Raw genomic sequence first — 22133 nt, 5'->3', positions numbered from 1 at the left:
ACTTATACGTTTTTTTTTCTCTCCGGAAAACCATTACTTCTTTATATATGTTATACCTCCACGTTTTCTCTTCTCTGTACAATATTCGTTTCTTTCCTCGTACCGAGTGTGTAAAATTATAGTTTTCATTTGCTTCTCTTCTCACACATATTGATTGGCATAATTTTGATTTGATAAGGGTGCGTAAAATTATACGGAATAAATTGAAAGGTAATTATAATTTTAGTATAATTGACGAGTGATTACATAAAACATTTAAACGACGATTTTTATTCAAATGATGAATTTAGAAATAATATGGTTAATGAAAAAAGCAAAAAAAAAAGAGCGGGAAGTAGTTAGGCCAAACATATAAATTTTATAAGAAACCGCTTTTATAAAAGTTTAGCCAAACAATCAAAACTTTTCCAAAAAGTAGCTTGTGAATAAACTCATTTTAAAAATGAAAAGTTATTTTATACAAGCAAGGCCAAACAGCACCATAGTTGTTGATACATAAATTTGTGATTATCCTTTGTAGTTAAAATTTGTTGTTTTAGTTATTAATTTTGTATAAACTTTGATTTATGTAATCTATTAATTTTTTTTTTTTTTAATTATTAGAATTTTGTATAGATTTGTATGTTGTGGAACCAAATTCATCAACTTGTTTTTTTTTTTAATTTTTTTTTTTTTTTTTTTTTTTTACAATTTTATTCAAGTTTAACCTCATGTGTTCATCTCTCACACTTCTCAGTTCTCACCCATCGCGTTGATTATCTAAAGTTAATTAAAGTGATCCAACCTAATTCAAAAGCGTCAATACCCACATGAATTTAAGCAGTCCATCATCAATTCATCATCATATTTAAACATAAATCATATTTAAATTTAAACATAATTTCTTGAACACACACATCATTTTAATAAATATTCATAGATCTGCGTTCAATCGTTCATTCCCATCTTTTTGGTCGAATCTCTTTTTTATGGAGTACACTTTAATGCACTCTCTTTAATTTTGTTTGCCAATTTTTTTTGTTTGTTTCCAAATAATGGCGTCTCCTGTTTCGTCACAATCTACACTCCCCAATTCTTCAATCTCAGGTTACACTCTACTCTTCTTCTTCTTTTCATTCACACTTTTGTTTGTTTTTATTTACATTATTACGCGATATCGAAGACGCTACTTTGACGACATTTTAACTATTTCTTGATAATATTTGATATTTTTATTTAACAATATACCGAAACTTTGTCCGCCAAAAAGCAAATGGTTGGTTGGTTGGTTGGTTTTGAAGGTATGAAGTACTAATTGTTAACTAAATTGGGTATTTTGTTTTTTGTTATGGGATTTATGGTTGATTTGTGTTTGATGTGGAAATGGGTTTGGATAAATTCTGCTAATTTTAGCTCTAATTCAGATGTTTATGAGAAGCTGTGAGATAAATATGGTCCTTTTTAAGTTTTGATTGTGTGGGAGGAAAATATGAAGTATTTTGGTTTACTATATGAAGATGTAGAGATTAAATTTTTAAGTTATGCCAATGGAAAAAATGTTATCTTGTGGGTTTTGTTATTGGTGTTATCGGAAATGGGGGTGTGGGTAGTTGACGTATTGCATTGTAAGACAATGGATAACTAGTTAAGATTATGTTATTGAGATTCGGATTCTAGTGTCAAAGACGTGACGTAGTGTCAGGATGTTAGGTGCTGTATTTTGTGAAAAAGGTTATGTTTTCAGCTGAAATGAAGTGTTGAAGAGTGGTATTGGAACGTTGGGCAGACGACACACAGCCAAAGGGAAGTGTCGAAGTAAGATAGGATTAGGTATTGAAGAGGGATGTTTCGTAGCCTTGTAGGAGATATTTTCGCAGGTTGCTGTAAAAGGTGTTGGAATCTTCGTAGATTGATCAACCTTGTGTGTTTGATACTGGTAATGCCTTTGCAATGTGATTTTGTTGTGGAGAAGGACTAGAATTTAAGCGATATAAAAAATGAAAGATCTTCTCTTGAAGCTTGTGTGACCTATGAAGTCTATTATTGCTCTCATATTTGAGTTATGAGTCTTATGGCATGCTTAATGTTAAAACCATGGGAAGCCTATAGCAATGGCTCTGTCCATTTGTCTAACCACTATGCTACTTTAACAAATCAGTTTGGATGCTTGGGGATGAATTAGGATAGGGAAACTTATTTGATTAGTAGAGCTAACTTTCATGAAGATTGAGGGTATAGTAAACTACTCCTTGGTTCTTCAATGATAATTCGTTATTTAATATTTTATGGAATGGTATGAAGTGTGATTGCACACCATCTAAACCATCGAACCTCTTCGGAGGTATCATTCTGCCTTGGTGTGCTTAATTTTCAATTGACGTAAAAATATCTCTCCTATTGTTGGATAAAGAATGATGTCTCTGACAAATCCTGCTCTTGAGTTATAGCATATAATGTTGTGGGGAGGTAAATAAGCTGTGTGAGTTCTGCACTCTGGCGCAATGTTATTCTGATAGTTTGGTATCTCATATATCTCAATTTAGATCCGTTGTATCTTCGCGATGTTGAAGCAGGGATAATATAGGGAGATATCTGAATGGTATCTCCATGCTTATTTTAAGCAGGCATCACGACATTTTCTTTTTCAATTGTCTTTTAGTCCGAAACACCAGCCAGCTGCCAGCTTAAAGTTATACCAAGGTCTCTTTATTAGGAGATATCTGGTTTTTAGATTGTATTATTATATTGTGTCTTTTACTTCTAAATTACAACAATAGATCATCATCTTATCTTCATAGCATGATCTATATTTTTACATTCATGCAACGCCCCAGGATGTTTACTTGCCAAGAATCGAAAATGAGTTGGATATGTATTTCACTCTTTTATAAAGTTTACGGGATTGTGAGCAAGTTTTTTTTAGATACTTCGATATCTCTTATGAGGCCTCTTCTCTAAGCTCGATATTGACTGATGAGATGTTCGGAAGTTTAGAGTTTCCTTTTAGATGTGACTGGGGGTTGTTGGCTCTGATTGGTGGTGTAAAATGGAAGACTATATAATCTTATACTGCCCTGTATCTGGATGATGGTATCAGCTTGGTGAGTTGGTGAATTAGTGAATCCGATAAACATCTTTTTCGTTAAGCGTGCGTACATTTTTTGTGCCGAGTTCTGCCGCATGAGAGTTGGACGTCTAAGAACTAAAGGCACTCTGAATTAACATGCTGTAGCCATGTGCTGGTGTAATTGAATGGGATAAATTCCCAGATATGAAGCTTGATGGTCTTCCAATGGAATATTTTTGCTCCCCGTAATTTTACCTCTCTTATGAGTGTAATGACTTGTGGTGTGGGAATGTCAGTCACCTATCTCCTATGGAAATTAAGCAACTTCTAATCTTGTAGTTGAAAGGACTTTCTAGGGTGTTAGGCTAACTTTTATTGCCGGTGATTAATTATTATGAAGCTGACTTTGCTTCTTTTAGTTATGATGTTAGCCTTTATATACATCTCTAGTGGTCATGACTCTGATATGGTGCATTCAGGAATTCGGGAGAAGCATCAGCAGGAGCTTGAGAGTTTGACGTTAACTACACGACCTTTCAGAACATTAAAGTTTTTTGCTTTTGCTATACATGTTTATGTGAAGCAATCAGTAAGATATATTTTGGCAAAAGGTGGCTGGCTGTTGGTTTTGGGTACTTTGGTAGCAACATGTGGAGTTTTCTTGGCTACCTCTGAAGGTTCTCATGAGAAGGTAATCTCTACTTTCTACTTATGTTTCGTGCACTTTGGAGATTTAGTCTTTTTGAGTAGAATTTGCATGCTAGTATACCAGGATAGGATCAGCTAAAGTATGCAGCAATACTGTATTCATAGTTCATACCTCATAGTTCTAAAAGAATCTATGTTTCTTTTGTTTATTCTCATCCGTTTCAAAATATTACAGATTGCAGAAAATTTCCCCCTGCGATGCTGTGCATGCATTCACATTTGAAGTTTGAACGTTATAAAAATGTGATTTTTTTGGGTAGGATTCTGACAAGGGTGTAGGAATAGACAAAAGAGGGTATGGGAATGGGCACTCCCTTTCAATTACGCTATGCCATTCGTTAATGCTTTTAGTTGTATTCTAGATTAATTTTAGTATTGTTTAGGTCTATCATGGGGAGGTAATGGTTCATTATCCACAATCGTTAGAGGTTACTTGATTAGATTTGGTGTTTCCCTATTTTGCAGCATTTTGAAGAAGTTCTTCGGTACCTTCAGTTCGTATTATGGTGGACTGCTCTTGGTGTTGCATCCTCCATTGGTCTTGGTAGGTCTTTAAATTATAATTTGAGTCAATAAACACTAATGATGTCATAGGACATGTTGCATTGTGACGAATTCAACTTGAATCACTAGCTCACCGTCAATGCCATCCCGGCTCAGAGTCAGTCTAATGCATTACTTTAAACTTTCAGAAATTTGACAACATGGCTCCTTCACAAAATCGTTCTAGTTCTGACTTCCTCGATTAGATAAGAATTAGATGGTGTTAACCTTGCAACTTTCATGCTTTGCTTTCTGCATGGTATGGATTATAATTGTTTCATTACACCGTATATTTGTCCTTGTCCTGCTTCACCATCACATTGATCGTTTTTTTTTTCCTTTGTCGTATGCCTTGACTAAGTTCTTCTCATGGCTATTATCAGGATCTGGACTACATACATTTGTCCTCTACTTGGGCCCTCATATAGCCCTCTTCACAATAAAGGCAATGCAATGTGGCCGAGTTGACTTGAAGAGCGCTCCTTATGATACAATCCGACTGAAACAAGGCCCTTCATGGCTAGATAAGGACTGTTCTGAATTTGGACCCCCATTATTTATGTCTAGTTCTGGTTCAAGGGTTCCACTTAGCAGCATATTGGCTCAAGTCCAGATGGAAGCTGTTTTGTGGGGTATCGGTACTGCATTGGGTGAACTTCCGCCATACTTTATTTCAAGGGCAGGTAAGCTGCTTTTAAGTGCTAGTTATTCTTACGAGCATATATATCTGCATGCATGCTAGCCAGCTTCAATTTAGTTACTGGGGATCTATTTAGGAGTCCTATCCTAATAGTTTGCTGGCAGTTTGTCGTTTTAAGATGAATATATGCTGGTCCTTATGAGAGTTTAGTTGTCTTAGAGGCGCTAAAAGCTTTTGGATAGTGTTTACTTACCCCTCTTAACATACATTCCAAGTAAAATGATGCACATCAAGAGCCAAGAACTTGGTCTTGGAGGAACAAAAATAGTAAGATTTGAATTGCGGGGCAAAATGTAAGAAAAACAAAGTTGTACAAAAAGTGGAAACGGTTGTCTTTGGAGTCAACCACGTGACCTACTATCATTCAGTTTAATACAGCCTTGGTAACCACCAAGACAATCACTTTTCTGAGAAACAACCAGGCGAAATGTTACTTAGTATTAAATCGGTTGGTGTGAAGAAACCTGGCAAATGTTAGTATCCGTCAACTTCTTAGTTTTAAAAATCGTGCCTAGGCGCAAGGCGCAGTGAGGCGCAAACTAGATCGCATCAGTGTCTGAGGCGCATGGAATACAATAGGCGCAACTAGTGAGGCGCACCCAAGGCGCACTCGAGACGCATTAGTGTGCAATTCCATATTTTGTTTCCAAATGACCAAATTCTTTTATTTTACCCTTCTTTTCTCCCCCCTTATCCTTAATATTCACTCTTAAATACATGTTGGCCCTTTTAAAACAAAAAAGAGACTATTCTCGCACAAAATTTGATTGTGAAATATGGATGTTCATTTGAAAAATCAGTGCGCCTCGTGTCTAAAAGGTGTGTGCCTTCGCCTTGCGCTTCAGCCCCTCTCACTTTGGTGTGCTTTTGAGCTTATTCTGATTTAATGTTTCTTCAGTCGAGCCATTATCTTTACCCTATGTTACACCAACTTGGTTAGAAGTGTACAACACACTGCCTGTAAAAGGGCCGGACTCGGCTTAATTTTGTGAAAAATACTCTTTTTTTCTGGGCTTTAAATGGAGAGTCAAGTGTCATATACTCCATGTCGGAGCGCCGAGCGTCTGGTGTTTGGGCACTTGTAAGGAAAGTGATAAAGAAAAGTTGGGGTAGCATAGTTTTTACCACTCGAATGCTTTACTATGTTAGATACTTTGACGTACACAATTTCCTCCCCGTGCATTAAGAGAGTGGCTGCATCCTATTTACCTTTAATGGAAACAGAACAGCCATCCGCTATTAGTCAATGTTTTGGCTGCTTGCGCTGGCCAATTCTAGTTTCAGGTCTGGTGGTTTTATTTAGTAAGTTCTCCAGATGTTAAGTCAGTTTAAATTTGGTAGGTCATTTATGTGTAACTTATCAATACTACAATACTTCCAGAGTTCCAGTAATCATGTGACTACCATCTATTCATTTATATGGCATGGCTAGATTATTTATTTTAGTCTAGTCAGTCTATAGTTCTATATATGGAATAACTAGCCAGTTTGTGAAACAGTAACACGAACTACTTCTGTAGAACTGTGGAGCCTTTTTTTGTAAACTATAATCTATTTTCTGTCTCTAACTCAAGCACGAGTGCCAGATACATTTACATATCAGAGTAACGGATTTTTTATGACACTAGTTTGGGTGTGGGGACACGTCGTCCGATAACAAAAACACTTGGGGGTCGTTTGGTTCAAAATATCGGAATGGATTGAAATGGTTTATCATACCATAGAGGTATGGAGTTAGAACCCCATACCTGCTCAGAAGTGTTTGGTTCTATCTTGGAATGGATTGAGTACAGTAATAGTGGATTTAGAAATTGGGTATATACATGGGTATGAGATTTCAAGGGGTTGGCATGAAGTTAGAATCCATTGGGTATCTAACTCTATTCCAAAACCCTCCAAACAAACACTATCCATTCCAAAAGTTTCAACCAAACACCCCATTGATAAATTTGAAAGACTTAGGCCTCGTTTGGTTGCCCACCAAATTCATGGGAATTCTAAATTCCCATGAATTGTGGTTTTTGGAGGTTGTTTGGTTACCCCATTTTTTGTAAAATGGGGGAGTTTCAAACTCCAAGGAGTTTCCAACTCCTGCATGATGGGGGAATTTGACTACCTACCCCCCTCATGGTCATTGGAAACTCCTGGGAGAATATAACTCCAACATGGCAACCAAACAGATTCTTGTAATTCATGTGAATTTTAGTGTTGGAATTAAACTCCCGTGCATTGCAAATTAACACATGCATTTGATTCCCATATGAACCAAACGAGGCCTTAGGGTGTGTTTGGATAGAGGGATTTGAAGGAAAAGGAAAGGGAGGGAAAGATTTGGAGGGAAATTGTATCCAACACCTTCAGCCTATCCTCCCTCCCTTTCCCTTCCCTCCTTCCCACTCCCCTCCCTTTCCCTCCTATTTTGTTGTCCAAAAAAGCCTTAAAGTGTTCGTTAAGGGTGTGTTTGGATAGGTGACCTTTACTCGTTCTCGAGACATTAGATTTAGGACACACCCCCCCTTAGCATAGAGAAGTGGTATGCACAATATAAGCACCGCTTAAACTTATTCTACTAGTAATAATCGAATGAGTATTAGCGCAACGCCCCTTAAGCAAGTGATAGAACGCATCTAACAAAAATGGTCCACTTTCCTCATCTAAGTGGCCGAGTTTTCATCTCAAAAACATGGTCTTGGTCGGGAAATACAGTCTCAGAATTCCAACGGAGGTGCCAACCCCCTAAGGGTGGCCCAAGCAACCCTAATGTGACCACTAAAACTCAAGAAACAAATTTAAAAGCGGGGAAAGGGGAAATGGAGCTAGTCCTCCGAGATTTACGAGACTGACACAAGATTCAACCGAAGACCCATGACTAAAAGGGCCTAGGTCAACGACATCCTCACGGTTTTCACTCGTCATTCATTTAAAGAACGGGTGTTTTGTGTACAAAAAGTAGCCGAAACACTCTCCTACTACGACTCGTGTGAACGTGTCCGCAATCTAATGTGTAAGACCATCCTATGACCAAGTGAGATGCAAAAATGGGACAATACACATAATATGAAACAAGGGTTGTAACGGGGCTAGGGGGAAGGACAAACCGGGATTGATGCAAGCATCGTTTGGATATGTGCGGTTTAAATCAAGAATAGTCAAAATACCGCTTTCCCACTTCTTATTACAACACATACTTCTTATTACAACACATGAGACACGTTTATACCGTAACATAGATTTGATTACCAAAAACTATGCAAAAATTGCATAAACCCGACTCAAATTGGAAAAATATGAAATTCTCCCCTTATCTCAACAAATGAGTGACGTCTACACCCTAACAAGAATTTGGCTTCCCAAAATCTAGCAAAAATTGTGTAAACCCGACTCACTTTGGAAAAACATCATATGCCCTTTATTCTAGCAACGGTTTTTTCTACCCCTTAAATGATGAATAAGGGTGTTGCTTGCTCTTTCTATATTTCTAAAACAAGTATTTACAATCACAAACTATCTCTTTTTGGTATTTTTCAAAACTTTTCTAATTTTCTCTAGTTTTTCATTTTTTTTTTCAAAACTTCTTATTTATGTGCAAATGCCAAATAAAAACCAATATTTCGACACAAGTGAATGGATATGTCATCCACTAACTAGGACCCAAGACACCTCCTAGCTCACTATTACAAACATGACTCATTCTTGATCAAGGAAGGTCATTTATGGAATGTAGTTTGTATTGTGGTTATGCCAAACGAAATAGGCTAAGTCTCAAAGGGGTGAATCAAAAGGGTAACTAATGCAATGGTCAAAACAAGGCTTATTTAGGCTATGTGAGGTTCAAGTATATGTAAACAAATTTGTTTCATAAGATGTGCATAAAAAGAAATCAACTCACGGTCTAAGGACGGAATGACACACTTATGCATCTAGACATAACACATCTCGCGAGGAGACCTACTCACAATCCTAAACGGGGGTCGAGTATGAATGCACCAACCCTAGGAGGCTCTAATCCTCACATATGAGTAGCTAGGTCGAGACGTAGGTCTAGCCTACGGTCTTTAGTCTCACAAGGCGGTGTAGACTCGTTGGACAAACTCATTTTCCCATGAATAACCAAGTGGTCACGGGTGCGAGCCATTGGGAGGGAGAAGACACAATTGGAAATGCTCATCCTTGGGGTATTTACTTCCCTACCTTGACCACATTTTATGCAAAACATTTATGTACAAACTAAGTGCAAGACTATAGTTAAAAACTGACACATATGTACATGGGACAAATGCATGCGGAAATTAAGCAAACATGAGTTGAAACGTGCAACAAGTTTGACTAATCCTAACAACACATCAACATTAAGAATCCACAAGTTCCCCAAGGGAACATCCAAGGCACAAAATCCCATCCTCCTCCATATCATACAATAATATAAAAAGAGAAAGAACGGAAAAGGAGAAAGAGATGAGAACGTCTATACCAAGCGGTCTTCTAGTCTCCTTTTTGCCTTGGATAGTCAATGTACCTATGCCACTTTGTTAGCCAAACACACATATATAATGCAATATTTTTGAATTTTTGAATTTTTTAAAATTTTTAGTCATTTTTGAAAAAAAAAAAATTCCAATATATGCAAGTGGATATATACAATTATTAGTAATTTGCACAAAGTGGATATTTCCCTCCCCACACTTAAGATTTACATTGTCCTCAATGGAACAAAGTATAGGGAGAGAATTGGAAAAATAAATTACGTATTTTTGGTTTTTTGAAATTTTTTCAAAAGAAAAACATATTTTTGTTGTTTTTGTGATTTTCTTGAAAGGAAATAACTTGTTTTTCTTAATTTTTTTTGGCCTCCTCCCCACACTTAGTATTTACAATATTCAAAGAATAAAGTGTGGGAAAGAGGCAAATTTTATTCAAAATAAAAGAACATATTTTTGGGTTTTTATATTTTGAAAGGAAATGCATATTTTTTGTGAAATTTTTGAATAAGTGAAGTTACTCCCCACACTTATTTATTTACATAGATGTGTGGAGGAAATTCGGAATTTAAAGACGTGTTTTTAGAATTTTTCAATTTTTTTTTTTTTTTTTTTAATGAATGCAACTACATGTGACAATATATTACAAAATTTAAAGTCTAATGCAACCTATATGAATGCAAACCATATGAAAATTAACGCTAATATATCACAAGTAATCTAAATGCAACTACTAATATGCTAAATTTGGATATGAGGGAGATATAAAAAAAATTGGATTGATTTTGGGGAACAAGCCGACGGTTTTGGATTTTTCAAAGAGGAGCAATAAAAGACACCCGGCTCCATCAAGGGTGTTGGTGCTAGGTGAAACACACCGAATCAAGTCAAAACCAAATAAGGTAAAGGACATCAAGGGCAAAAATTCAAGAGATAACCAAGAATAAAAGCTAACTAAACCAACACAACCATTACCACAAAAGAGAGAGACTAGGAGGAACCGACACGGAAGGACAACTAGATAGCTTTCCCGCATGACACACCACCTATTGCGAGCTGGGTGGTGGTTGGTTAGAAGGGTTTTGGCGAGCCGGGTGGTGGTTGGTTAGAAGGGTTTTGGCGGACGGCAAAGCTTCTTGATCTTAGCTCCTCTAATTGTCTCTTTGTACCCCGGAGATAACATTTAGACAGTTTGCGTTCCGTCTACCATAAAGGAGGGAAGTCATGGTCATATTCCTAGTGTCCCTAGCATAGCCACGACTCTCCTCAAAAAGTCTTTGGTTCTCAACAATGATTCTCCGGGTTTCCTCACTATAGGTTCGGTTACTAGTCCCAATGTCCCTAGCCTCCCTAGCAAAATCTCTAGTCTCCCTCATCATGCCAAACATATCCTCCCATTGATTAGAGGAGGGTACATGGAAAGATGCTCGGCTAGGTTGTTGAGGTTGTGGTTGCGGTTAGTATTTAAACTCGGCATCTTGGTTCATGGGGTTTGCAAAGTCAAAAGAGGAAAAGAAGTCAAAGGTGGGATTTTGTGTGGGTTGGGAGGTGTTTGGTTGTTGGTCGGTCTCCATGGAGTTAGAAGACCCCCAAACATCATAAGTAGAGTAGAGTGGTAAACCCCTCCCGTCTCTTCCACATTAGGTTCTTGCTCATGAACCTCGGGTTGTGTTTGGTTGCCCCCTCCCCCTAAATCATCTCGGAAAACCTGTTGGGGTACAATGGGAACTTGTTGAATTGGTTCCCTATGCCCCGGTCCATACAAAATAAATCCCGCCTCCCCCTCATAGACTATCTTTTTCCACTTTCGATTCACAAGCTCATACTCGTTCTCGCGGTAAGGCATTCCTCAATTCAAGGGGTTGGCAATGGTTGTCGCAATTTGATCGGGCAATAAAAGATAGCGAGACTCGGTTATAGCACTTTCGATTCACAAGCTCATACTCGTTCTCCCTTTCTATCTTTGTTTGGAGAAGTGCTGTATCGGTAAAGGTCAAGACGAATTCCATACTTAAAACTTTTGTGTGTCGTGTTGGACACAAATATTGCACCAGAAGTAAAGAGTCGAAGTAAGTCGAAGTAAAATAGATTAGACCGAAGTTTTATCCTCGACCTTCTTGTTTTTGTGTTTTCTGCAACAACCCATTTGTTTTCTTTTTTGTCTCTTTCTTAATATATACTCCGTAAATATATATGGACTATGGTAGGCAACGCAATTAGTTACACTTAAAACAAAGTCAAAGACACGTTGGCCCCAAACATCAATCACCCTTGTATTTTAATTTGAAATGTGATTTAATGCTTTCCTAATGGTCCTGAAAAAAAAAAAGCTGCCTGCATCAGGTTTTCGTTTTTTCTGCTACTTTTCTTATGGTATGCTTGGATTGACATTAATCAACCTAGGGTGGAATATCTGTGAAAATGAAGTACATGATTACTTGTCCATGTCTTCCTTTTTTTCCCTCCACCAATTCCCAGCACCACCTCTACGGCTGTAAATTATATGAGCTTGCTCGTCGAGCTCAGCAAGGCTCGGAAGCTGGTTTGGGCTCGATTATCATTTTTTTTTGTATAATTTTTTTTATATAATATTAATTTTATTTCAAATTATGTGTTATTTAGGCATTTGTAAGTATATTATAATATAATATTTTTTAGTTATAATTTTATAAAAATATTTATATTTAGTTAAATTCAATAGGTGAGAAGGTAAAAATAATATAATGATAAAACGAGTTCGATTGGAGCTCGAGCCGAGCTCGATTCGAATTCGAATTCGAGCCCACCCGAGCTTGCTAGAATTACAACATAGATACGGAAAAACAATCTGCCTTTCATCGATATTTAGTACGGTATTTATAATACTTCACAAACAAGGGTTTCATCCCATACGACTAATACGATACAAATATAAAGACGGGCCTAAACTAGCCCATCTAACTTATTAGAGCTCGACCTCAGACCGGCTCGTTTACAGCCCCAACCACCTCCATCAGTTGACCGCCTCTTTATTTTAAATTTTATTTCCCCGTTATAGATTCTACCAGAATATCATCTGCAACCGTAAGACCATTTGTTGTGGCCTAATATTCTTGTTGCGGCCAAATTGCTGCCTATTAACTCTCAATCTACATTCATAGTAACCTTAGAAACCTTTAAAATGTGTCATTGCAATTCTATCGTGATTCATGACGTAATTTCATTGCCCTGAATTTCCAACATTTGATGCATGTTATTTGCTGTCAGTTGGTACACTCAACTTCTATGAGTCTACTATTTGGTTGATTTGATATGTTGGAATGAAGGGCTCGTGTATCACTTATCAACTTTTGGTTCCTATTTTATCTCTCAATTGAACAGAATTTGTGGGTGAGTAGTGGGAATGTTGCTCTTGAATGTTGCAAGAATAGAAAGCTGATTGAAATGTGATGACTGTCTGCCCTTTGCTTTTTTATTCTCCATTTAAGTTTTTTTCCTATTTTGTCTGCCCTTAATTTTTGCTTTCTTCCTGTATTAATGTTCTCTTATAAAAAGCCATGTGTATTGGTACAGTGCTTCAAAGTTACTTTTGTTCTTTTTGTTTTCTGGTGTCAAATGGTCCACAAGGATAGTATTCCGAGGGAGGGGGGGATTCAAACCCGCGACCTAATGTTCACAGTACCTCGGTCTTACCCAGTAGGCTAGGGCTTCTTCGGTAAATGCATGGTGAATCATAAATTTTTAACAACTTGCAGCTAATTATGCTTATTCATTTTCAAGATGCATATTGAATATTGATAGATGCATACTTAAATCATAATTTAATTTAACAACTTGCAGCAAGCTTATCTGGAAGTAAATTGGACCCAATGGAAGATCTGGATGCTTCTTCTGCGGAAGATAATGGAATTGTTGGGAGGCGTTTGAAGCAAATGAAGTCATGGCTCTTATCACATTCACAGTATTTGAACTTCTGGACTATTTTGCTGCTTGCTTCAGTGAGTGTGCATAACTTTCCGTTATATTCTTTAGTCGTCCTCTGCATCTAATTCTTTATGGAATTTTTTTTTGTGTCCCGAGTCAAGTCGGTGGTTTTCAATGATAGTATCAAAAATCCTTACAGGCTGATAGTACTAGTTAGGCAATGGACCTTTGACTGCCTTGATGATCATCAACAAAAGCTAATTATAATTTATAATTAAATATTAAAATGACTTAAATCTTCCCGAACATCTGTAAAAATTGTGGATACTTTACATATTCCTGTTTTAAGCGATGACATATTTTTAGCAACTTCTTTTCCAATCAGAAATTTGAAAAGCTCTGCTTTAGGATAAGATTTCAGCTTGTGGTCATCAGTCAGCATAGACTGGTGAGATGTCTTCGAGGTCGGTCAAAGAAATATTAACTGCCTGTTCTCAAAACGTGACAGTTAAAACTTACTAGTGCTTTGTCTTTCCATTAGCAAGAACAATAAGGGTGATCACAAATGGGAAATCTTCAAACAAGTTCACTAAAACTTGGGAGAGACGGTCTTTCAATAAGTTATTAAGAGACCCTCAGGAGACCTACTCTAATTGAGTTAAAAAAACAACCACTCTAGCTGCCGTAACAAATTCAGCTGGGAAGAGTATTAGCCACGGGTTTTTCATTGCCCTAGGTCTCTTTGTTGCAGCAACATTCTGACCTGGTTGCTTCTATATCGATCCATATCAGTTGAGGTCAGAGTCTAATTATTTTGTGCAAAATAATTTTGATGATAACTTTCTTATATTCTCAGATTCCAAATCCCTTGTTTGATCTAGCTGGTATCATGTGTGGTCAATTTGGGATACCTTTTTGGCAATTTTTCCTTGCAACATTATTCGGAAAGGCAATTATAAAAACGCACATTCAGGTTGGTCGATCACTCATCTACTTTAGATTCTTTGACTCTTGGCTTTCATGTATTTTTTTTCACGCTAATCACGTCCCTCTTTTGCTGATGTCGTCTTTTGTTGTTCCAGACTGTTTTAATCATCTCAGTATGCAACAATCAGCTTCTAGATTGGGTTGAGAATGAATTGATTTGGGTGCTTAGCCATATACCTGGAGTTGCCTCTGTATTGCCTAAGTTGATTGCCACACTGCATGCTGCCAAAGACAAATACCTTGTAGCTGCTCCACCAGTAGCCGCAAATGTCCAGGTAAACTACCCTCATATCCCTCCTCATGGTAATTGTTTTTGCATTCCTCTCTTGCGCATTTCCGGTAAAATACTTTCAGACAGACCCCTAGTCGTGATTATTAATCTCATTTCTTGCCGTGACCATGGAATCGGTGATAACTGCTCAAACCATTATCACAAATGCAGCCGATACCGTCTCAGAAAAAGATTGTGGTTATATAAAAATATATCTTAAAATGGGCTGTGATCCGAATGTAGTACCATTAGCCTACTTCAAAATTTATAAATTAGTAGAATGAGGCTACTTCAAAAATTATAAATCTTATAATTTTGTTTTTAGATTGTTGCATCAAAATCTCAGTCGTTGACGGCAAAAATATGGTGACACCGTGACAGTGGCAACATCAAAATCCGTACCCAATAGCCCTAATGACGGCCTGGATTTGATACCATTGTCCCACTTTTTAACTCCTTAATAAGTATACCTCAAGCTGGTTGATTATGTATGTTTCAGGGGAAAAACTGGGGTGTTTCGTTTGCTTCAATATGGAATACCGTCGTGTGGCTTGTCCTTCTAAATTTCTTCTTCAAGATTGTGAATGCAACTGCTCAGGGTTTCCTTAAAACCCAACAAGAAAAGGAGCTGACTACACTAACAAAGAATTCCGAGGTATCAAAACCCGTTGATGTTGTCGATTGACCTTGGTGAAACCTGAATGAATTACTCTACAGAACTCATTTTTATTCTGTTATCCTCATGGCAAGATTAAGTTACGTCAGTCCGCCAATGAGTCTCACATTTTCTACCATAACCATACCGGAAAATTCATTCTCCAGGAGCTGGCCCTTTTAGTTGCTTTGTATAGACATAGGATTAGAATGGAGGCCGGACAAGGAGACTTAACAAGTTACTACTCGGAGACGCTGCCTTTTTTTTTCCAAACATGGCTTGGGAACTTAAGCTAATGTTTTGTAACACAATTTTCCTATGAATATTGGAATTGCATGATTCTATCAGAATTTAATGGACAAGATATTTCTACTGTTATGTTCCGACTCAAGTTACATTTTCTCATTTTCTGTTTAGTCGTTGATTCTCGAGATTCATACATGCTATGTGCTGCACCAAATTTGCCAGTCTCATTATCTGCATTTTGACTCTATTTAGACAAATACTTCCTCCGTCCCAATCATTTGTTTACCTTTGAATAAAATACGGCTCACAAGAATATAAAAAGTAAACAAATTATTGGAACTGAGCGAGTATATATTTTTCCGCGGCATTTTGACATTTAGTTGGTTTTGTCATTGGGTGCTTTGTGCATCAAAGTTGAAAAAGTTGTGTCATTCACTAACGAAAGAAACAAGGTGTTTGCTGACTTCATAGTTACTAACTTATTATTCTATACAAGCCATCGACACTATTATAAAGTCGTTTACCATATAACAGTCTTATAGGATAATTGTGTTCAATCTCATTTTTAATACAAATTTGGTTATTACTTTGGAAAAATGTCTTTCGAGAAAAACAGAGGTCACCAAAACATTTTCTCATATATTTTAATAAAGGAGAGAAAAAAAAGTGCTTATGGCAGCAATGAGCAACCCCATACTACATGAAAACATATTAAATTGGGAATCCAATGATCTTTTATTAATTTGAGGAGAAGTAGACGCTATGATAAAATATTTAAAGGCAATCACAAAGGCACAATTGTGAGTACACTACCATGAGACAAGGTAATATGGAACATAATAAAGTGTCAGCAAAAATATTCTTTTTTATTGCATTATAATATGTTTGTAAGACTATGTTTAAATTTAATTTATTATTGGACTTTTTTATGCCTATAATTATTTATAATGTTGACATGGCAGTATTGGATATCGATCCCTTATTTTCCTTGGAATTGAATATTCAACATTTTTTTCTAACTAATGTTTTTGGGTGAAATTATCAAATACTAATAATTCTGAACAATCATATAGGCTCTTTTTTTGAAGTATGACGGAAAGAAATCAACTTAAGAAGACTCTCCCTAGATGATTCTATCTTAAATTGAAATTTAAAAATACATTTTGATTAAGTGCGTTTAATAACCTAAATTTTGCGTGATGTTTTTTTTAAAATGAATGCATGAACAAAAACCAAACAAAACCAAATTTAGTTTATATGTTACTATCCATCAAAAGAAGAAAAAGCTCTAGACAATACACAATTATATAATAAAGTATACAAATAATAGTTTGCCTAATTACCTTTTAAAGTAATCAACTAATGACATTACCGCTCATTTACATTTGATTGATTAATATATACATATACATTGGATTTCAAACTATTTCTAAAATTATTTTCTTACATACGTCATACTGTAAAAAATCATATTCTAAGTACAAAGGGCATCACTATACCCTAGGGTGGTCTGGTCTCCGGGGGCTACTACAGCAGGCTACATGGAATCGTGCGCCAATGACGGAATCAAACACTACTGGAGCAGACCTTCCCATTTCAAACGCAATCGGGAAAAAAGAAGAAATTATCAATGGAGACAAGGGGCGGGATTCAGAAGAAGAATTAGAGAATGGAGAAGAAAAGATGAAATCATCTCAACCTTTGTGGATAATATCGAATTAAGGACAACAGATACAATGCAATGATTAGGACACAATTTGAAGAATTTGGAGAAGTTTGTGATGCATTCATTTCCAGGAAAAGAAGGGTAAACAACTCAAGACGTTTTGCCTTTGTGAAAATGAAAGGTCCATGGAATACATATAGGGCAATTAAGGGAATTAGGGGTCGATGGATTGATAACTCAAGACTTAATGTGAAAGAAGCCAGATTCAAGAAGCAATTTAATAAATCTGAGTTTAGTAATGGCAAAGGTCTGATGGTCAAAAGCAAAGAGTGGGTACCAAGACATAAGGCATTGCCTAGAAGAATATCTCTAGCACCATCAGTGGACAAAATGAAACCAATTGATGAAGAAAAAATAGTAAAGGTTAATGTTAATTCAACTATGGTAGAAGAATTGGAAAGAAGTTTAATTCGAGAAAGTGATGATCCAAGATCAGTGGAGATCCTCTCTCAAACACTAACAAACCAATGGAATTCAATCACTAAGGTACGTGACTTAGGCCCGTACAAGTTCATAGTTACTTTCATGGAAAAGGAAGACATGGAGCATGCTATTGAGACCAAAAATCCCCTCCTAATGCAATACTTTAGTCATGTATACATATACCCATGGGATATATACCAACAAGGAGATACCAGGAGGATTTGGTTAGAGGTAATGGGAATTCTTTCACAAGTATGGTCTAGGGATACATATGAAAAGAATACAGATAAATTTAGAATCATAGTATGTTGTGATTCGAACTCTGAAAGCCTTGATAGCTTTGTTACCTGTAGAATGATGATTGATACCAATATTATGTCGTATATTCATGAGGTAGTGTACTTGAGCATCGATGAGCAATCTATTGGAAAGTCAATTTTTGTTAGGGAGAGGTCAAACTTGACTACGTGTTACATCAAACAACCATTGCTCAACTTGAATTTGTCTTCCCAACAATGGGATGATACACTATCTGCCAATAACCATGCCCAGTTTGGTGTCCAAGAATGTGAGGGGGGCAAGCTCTCTCAGAACATGGCTACGGTTGCTGGAACACCTGAGGATGGTGAACAATCAAATAAAAGTGAAAAAACGGTAAGCGTGATTGGAAATGTCAATTATGATATTAATGAGGAAATGGACTTAATTTCAATGAGGCGGAGAGTAGATGCACATGTAGAAATTTCATCAAATACTTCGTCTTATGATGATGATTGTCCCCCTGACTTCCAAAATATTTTAAATGCCAAAAAGTTCAAGAGGAACTCCAAGTTTTCGGCAAAGGAGTTTAATCGTAAGAGCACTGAAGTTTCAAAAAATAAGTCGGCCAGGAAAGCTGCAGACCAATTATTAAGAGACGAAATTACAAATAGGGCGGAAATAAATTCGGATGACAACATTGAACCTTGGTCTGACGATGACTTCGATAATGATAGAATTGTGGAAGAAAGAAAGACCAAAAATTTAGGAAGGCTGTTGGGATTTAGGGTTGGTGAAAGTTTGGACCTCGACGATTTGCTTAAGTAGTTTTGCTCATCAAAATCTGGTGTGTGGCCTAGACTGGTAGAGGAGCTGGTAGCAGAGGTAAGTTTTACTGATATTAAATTATCGTGACTGAGTCTTATGTGGGATGCATTTTTAGCTTTGGTTTATTTAGACGGATTTGGAAAGGGCTGACACCACCAAGTTATGAAATACTTTTATGGATAACACTATGGAAAAGAGTAAACACAAGGGATATGATATGAAGTGGAATGAGATGACTTGGGAGGGAATGACCCGTAACTTTTATCGTAACTGGTTGGAAGATATTTTCGAGAACAAGATATCTTATTGGTCCTCTACAATGATAAATTGCTTATGAGAGTTGGGTTTTAGTGCTAATTATGGAAAGACACTTTACCCTACATTTTGGCAGAATGGTTAAACAATTGGAAAACATTAAGATCATGGAAGAAGAAAATGACTATGCAAAGGAGGGCTCTCCTAGTACGCAAGTTTTTCGCGTTGGAAAGAACATTGTTTTTATATTCGTTTTTATTATTTTTCTATTTCTTGTGAACTTTCTGGGACCCTACTATTTGTAAGTCTCTGAGATTTTATCCCTTTTTGCTAATAAAAAAAAGTGTACGAAGTAAAGTATCTAATAACATACTCCCTCCTAGTCACTCATTTCTTTCCCCTTCCATTTTGCATAAGCAATAAAGAAATGATTTTGGACCACACAAACTATTCTACCTCACATGCAAATCAATTTGGACCACACAAACCTTTCCATAAAATAAAAGAGAGAAGAAAATCCGACTAACATAAAAAAAAGAAGGGGGAAAGAAATAAGCGATTAGGAGGGAACAAGGGAGTACATGATTTGAAATCCTGGGTCTAACTTTATATATCGTCTTATATATATACTCTGTTATATTTTTTCCTACTATACATCAAACTTATAATTAATAAACGTGGTCATAATTTTATACTTGGAAATGTACACAAAATCTCATTGAAGACGGCACGTATCCGTCACTTTGGAGTGACGGATACCATTTCCTCTCACAAATGACCCAAATAGAGAAGAGAGGGAAGCACATGGGGGTGCCCCACCTTGTCCTCCTATCCGTTTTATGAGTGGCATTACCTGTTATTTGCTCAGATCCGTCTTCAGCAAAACTAACTGGGAAATGTATTACGGTAAAAGAAAAGGAGATAATTGGAATTTGGAGTACAACATAAATGGTCATATAGTCACATTCAAATTATTAGCATAAGAGTGATTAGTCTTACTACAAGTACAATACTTGCATTTTCTCTCAAGAAAAATAAAACAAAATGAGTAATGAATTGACTTAATTCTACAAGCATGCCGTAAATTTTTGACTTAGATTGAAAAGGGCACATTTCCCTCCGAGCTTTTTCTATCTGTGACTATAAAAAAAATTAAAAAATGGATGGGAGTAAAACTATAAAAGTAGATGCGTGTTCCTCCCTTTTTCTCCTCCTATTTTTCTGTTCTTTATGTTTAATAAGTCTTATTTAAGATAGAGTATTTGTCTTAAATTTTAGAACGGTCCAAAACTACCACATGGCGTTACTGCAGATAAAACTTTTGGCATTTTTTAGGCAACTTATCATGTAATTTGATAAATATTTAACTAATCTCAAACTTAAAATAAATAATATCCGTTTTAAATAAGAATTTGTGCATTATGTTCTCTGCTCTACAAGTCTAGGATATAGAAAATACTCAAAATAGTACTTCGATCTAATCTACTAAGTAATAAACAGATTAAACACCACAAGAAATAAAGTAATAATAATACTCAGACAAATTGGTCATGGAGGTTGGACTCTAGCTAGATAAAAAAATCAACTTTGAATAATGAGAACTCTCATCTTTTAAAGTAAGGGGTTGAGGGGTTCGATTTATGAATGTGACAGTTGCGAATGAAAAATCAAACTTGAAAAAGATCTATTTATTAAAGTGTTTTTATCAGTAGGAATTTGCCTAAATTATCGGTAAAGGAAAAGTTAGATAAATGTGTAATGTAATTATAATAATTGATAAATTGCTCCCAATAGATAAATATATAGATAGGTAATTTTATATGACACTCTTATTATTTTTAGTTTTTTTTAATCGGATTAATTATGTTTAGCTTCCGTTGTTTGGCTTTGTATCCCTTCGTTAAATATGTTAAGACTTTGTTTTATATACTATGGAGTATATATATTTATATATTTAGCTTTTTTTGGTCTAGCGATTTGAATATACATTAGTTACTTGTTTGAGATTATTTAAGTACGAGTTATTTCGGTCATCATTTCAAAATACTCCGTAGTAGTTATAGTTTGATTCATTATTTTGATTTGGGTTAGACCGATTAGTACATGTCCGGACAAAGATGGATTACTCATTTTATTTACTTTTATACCACATACTAAATTGTAGTTGGATCTTCTAATAAGTTTATTAAAAAACGGTCTCTTGAAAAACCTACTCATTTAATTTCGATCTTCTTTTAATAATTTGATATTCATATTTGCAAACATATTAAAGACTACTCCGTACATTATACTCGATAAATGTTTCGTGAGTAATTTTGGTATTAGGAATACTTTACAAATAAGTAAAATCGTAACATTTCAAAAAGTACAAATTATACTATAACACCGTTATATACAATTAATTCAAAGGTGACCATTTTATAGTAAAAATGGATCATTTTATGTTAAAATGTGTCCACTTTCTATTATTATGAAACTAACACATTTTAAAAATGATGATTTTTTAACATAAAATGATAACTACTTATCCTAAACTAATCACTTTTTATCCATTGCACTATACAAGGATCGCACACAATATCTACTACTCCATCTGTTCCGGTTATCCGTTTACCTATTCTGTTATTCTATTTTGGTTGTCTCGGTCAATTGTTTACCTTTTCTATTTTAGGAATATTTTGATGGATAACTTGATCTCCACACTCAATTTAGTCCATTTGTCATCCAATAGTTGGTTCACTTCTTTTTTTTTCTTGCTTTCTGTCAAAATTAAAGGTAAACAAATGATCGGGAAGGAGAAAGTTGTAACAACAAATTTTGTATTGCGATAACTGAAATACAAAATAAGGAAACAAATAAGGGGGTGTTTGGTTGGGGGTGGAATGGATTGAAATGGATATCACTGATTCAAGTGTTTGGTTGACCACTTTTGGAATGGATTTAGAAACCCAAGGGTTTCTCAATCCACCTCAATCCCTTGGAATCCCATACGCTACTCCTCCCCCAAGTTTCTAAATCCAATCCCTCCTGGATACAAAACCTAAAATTAAGAAAGGAAAAAAAAAAAACCCAAATTGTTGTTGTTCTACTCTACGTAAGTCTTCAT

At 36.0% G+C, this 22133-nt stretch overlaps 1 protein-coding gene across 2 annotated transcripts; it reads left to right on the top strand.

Annotated features, from left to right (window-relative positions):
* The first annotated feature begins 845 nt into the window (after nucleotides 1-845).
* LOC141642301 (vacuole membrane protein KMS1-like) lies at nucleotides 846-15669 on the top strand. Of its 2 annotated transcripts, XM_074451077.1 has the most exons (8): nucleotides 846-1086; nucleotides 3526-3737; nucleotides 4220-4298; nucleotides 4681-4980; nucleotides 13295-13452; nucleotides 14235-14351; nucleotides 14461-14640; nucleotides 15136-15669. In XM_074451077.1, the coding sequence occupies exons 1-8, from the start codon at nucleotides 1035-1037 to the stop codon at nucleotides 15319-15321; spliced, it is 1284 nt and encodes a 427-aa protein (XP_074307178.1). In that variant the 5' UTR covers nucleotides 846-1034; the 3' UTR covers nucleotides 15322-15669. The 2 variants fall into 2 exon arrangements, with proteins under 2 accessions (XP_074307178.1, XP_074307176.1); XM_074451075.1 differs by lacking the exon at nucleotides 846-1086 and having other exon boundaries at nucleotides 3426-3737.
* The last annotated feature ends 6464 nt before the right edge of the window (nucleotides 15670-22133 follow it).

The sequence above is a fragment of the Silene latifolia genome, chromosome 2 (genome assembly GCF_048544455.1).
Source record: "Silene latifolia isolate original U9 population chromosome 2, ASM4854445v1, whole genome shotgun sequence".
Lineage (NCBI taxonomy): Eukaryota > Viridiplantae > Streptophyta > Magnoliopsida > Caryophyllales > Caryophyllaceae > Silene > Silene latifolia.
Note: the sequence above shows the minus strand (reverse complement) of the source record. Positions and strands in the feature narration are given on the sequence as shown.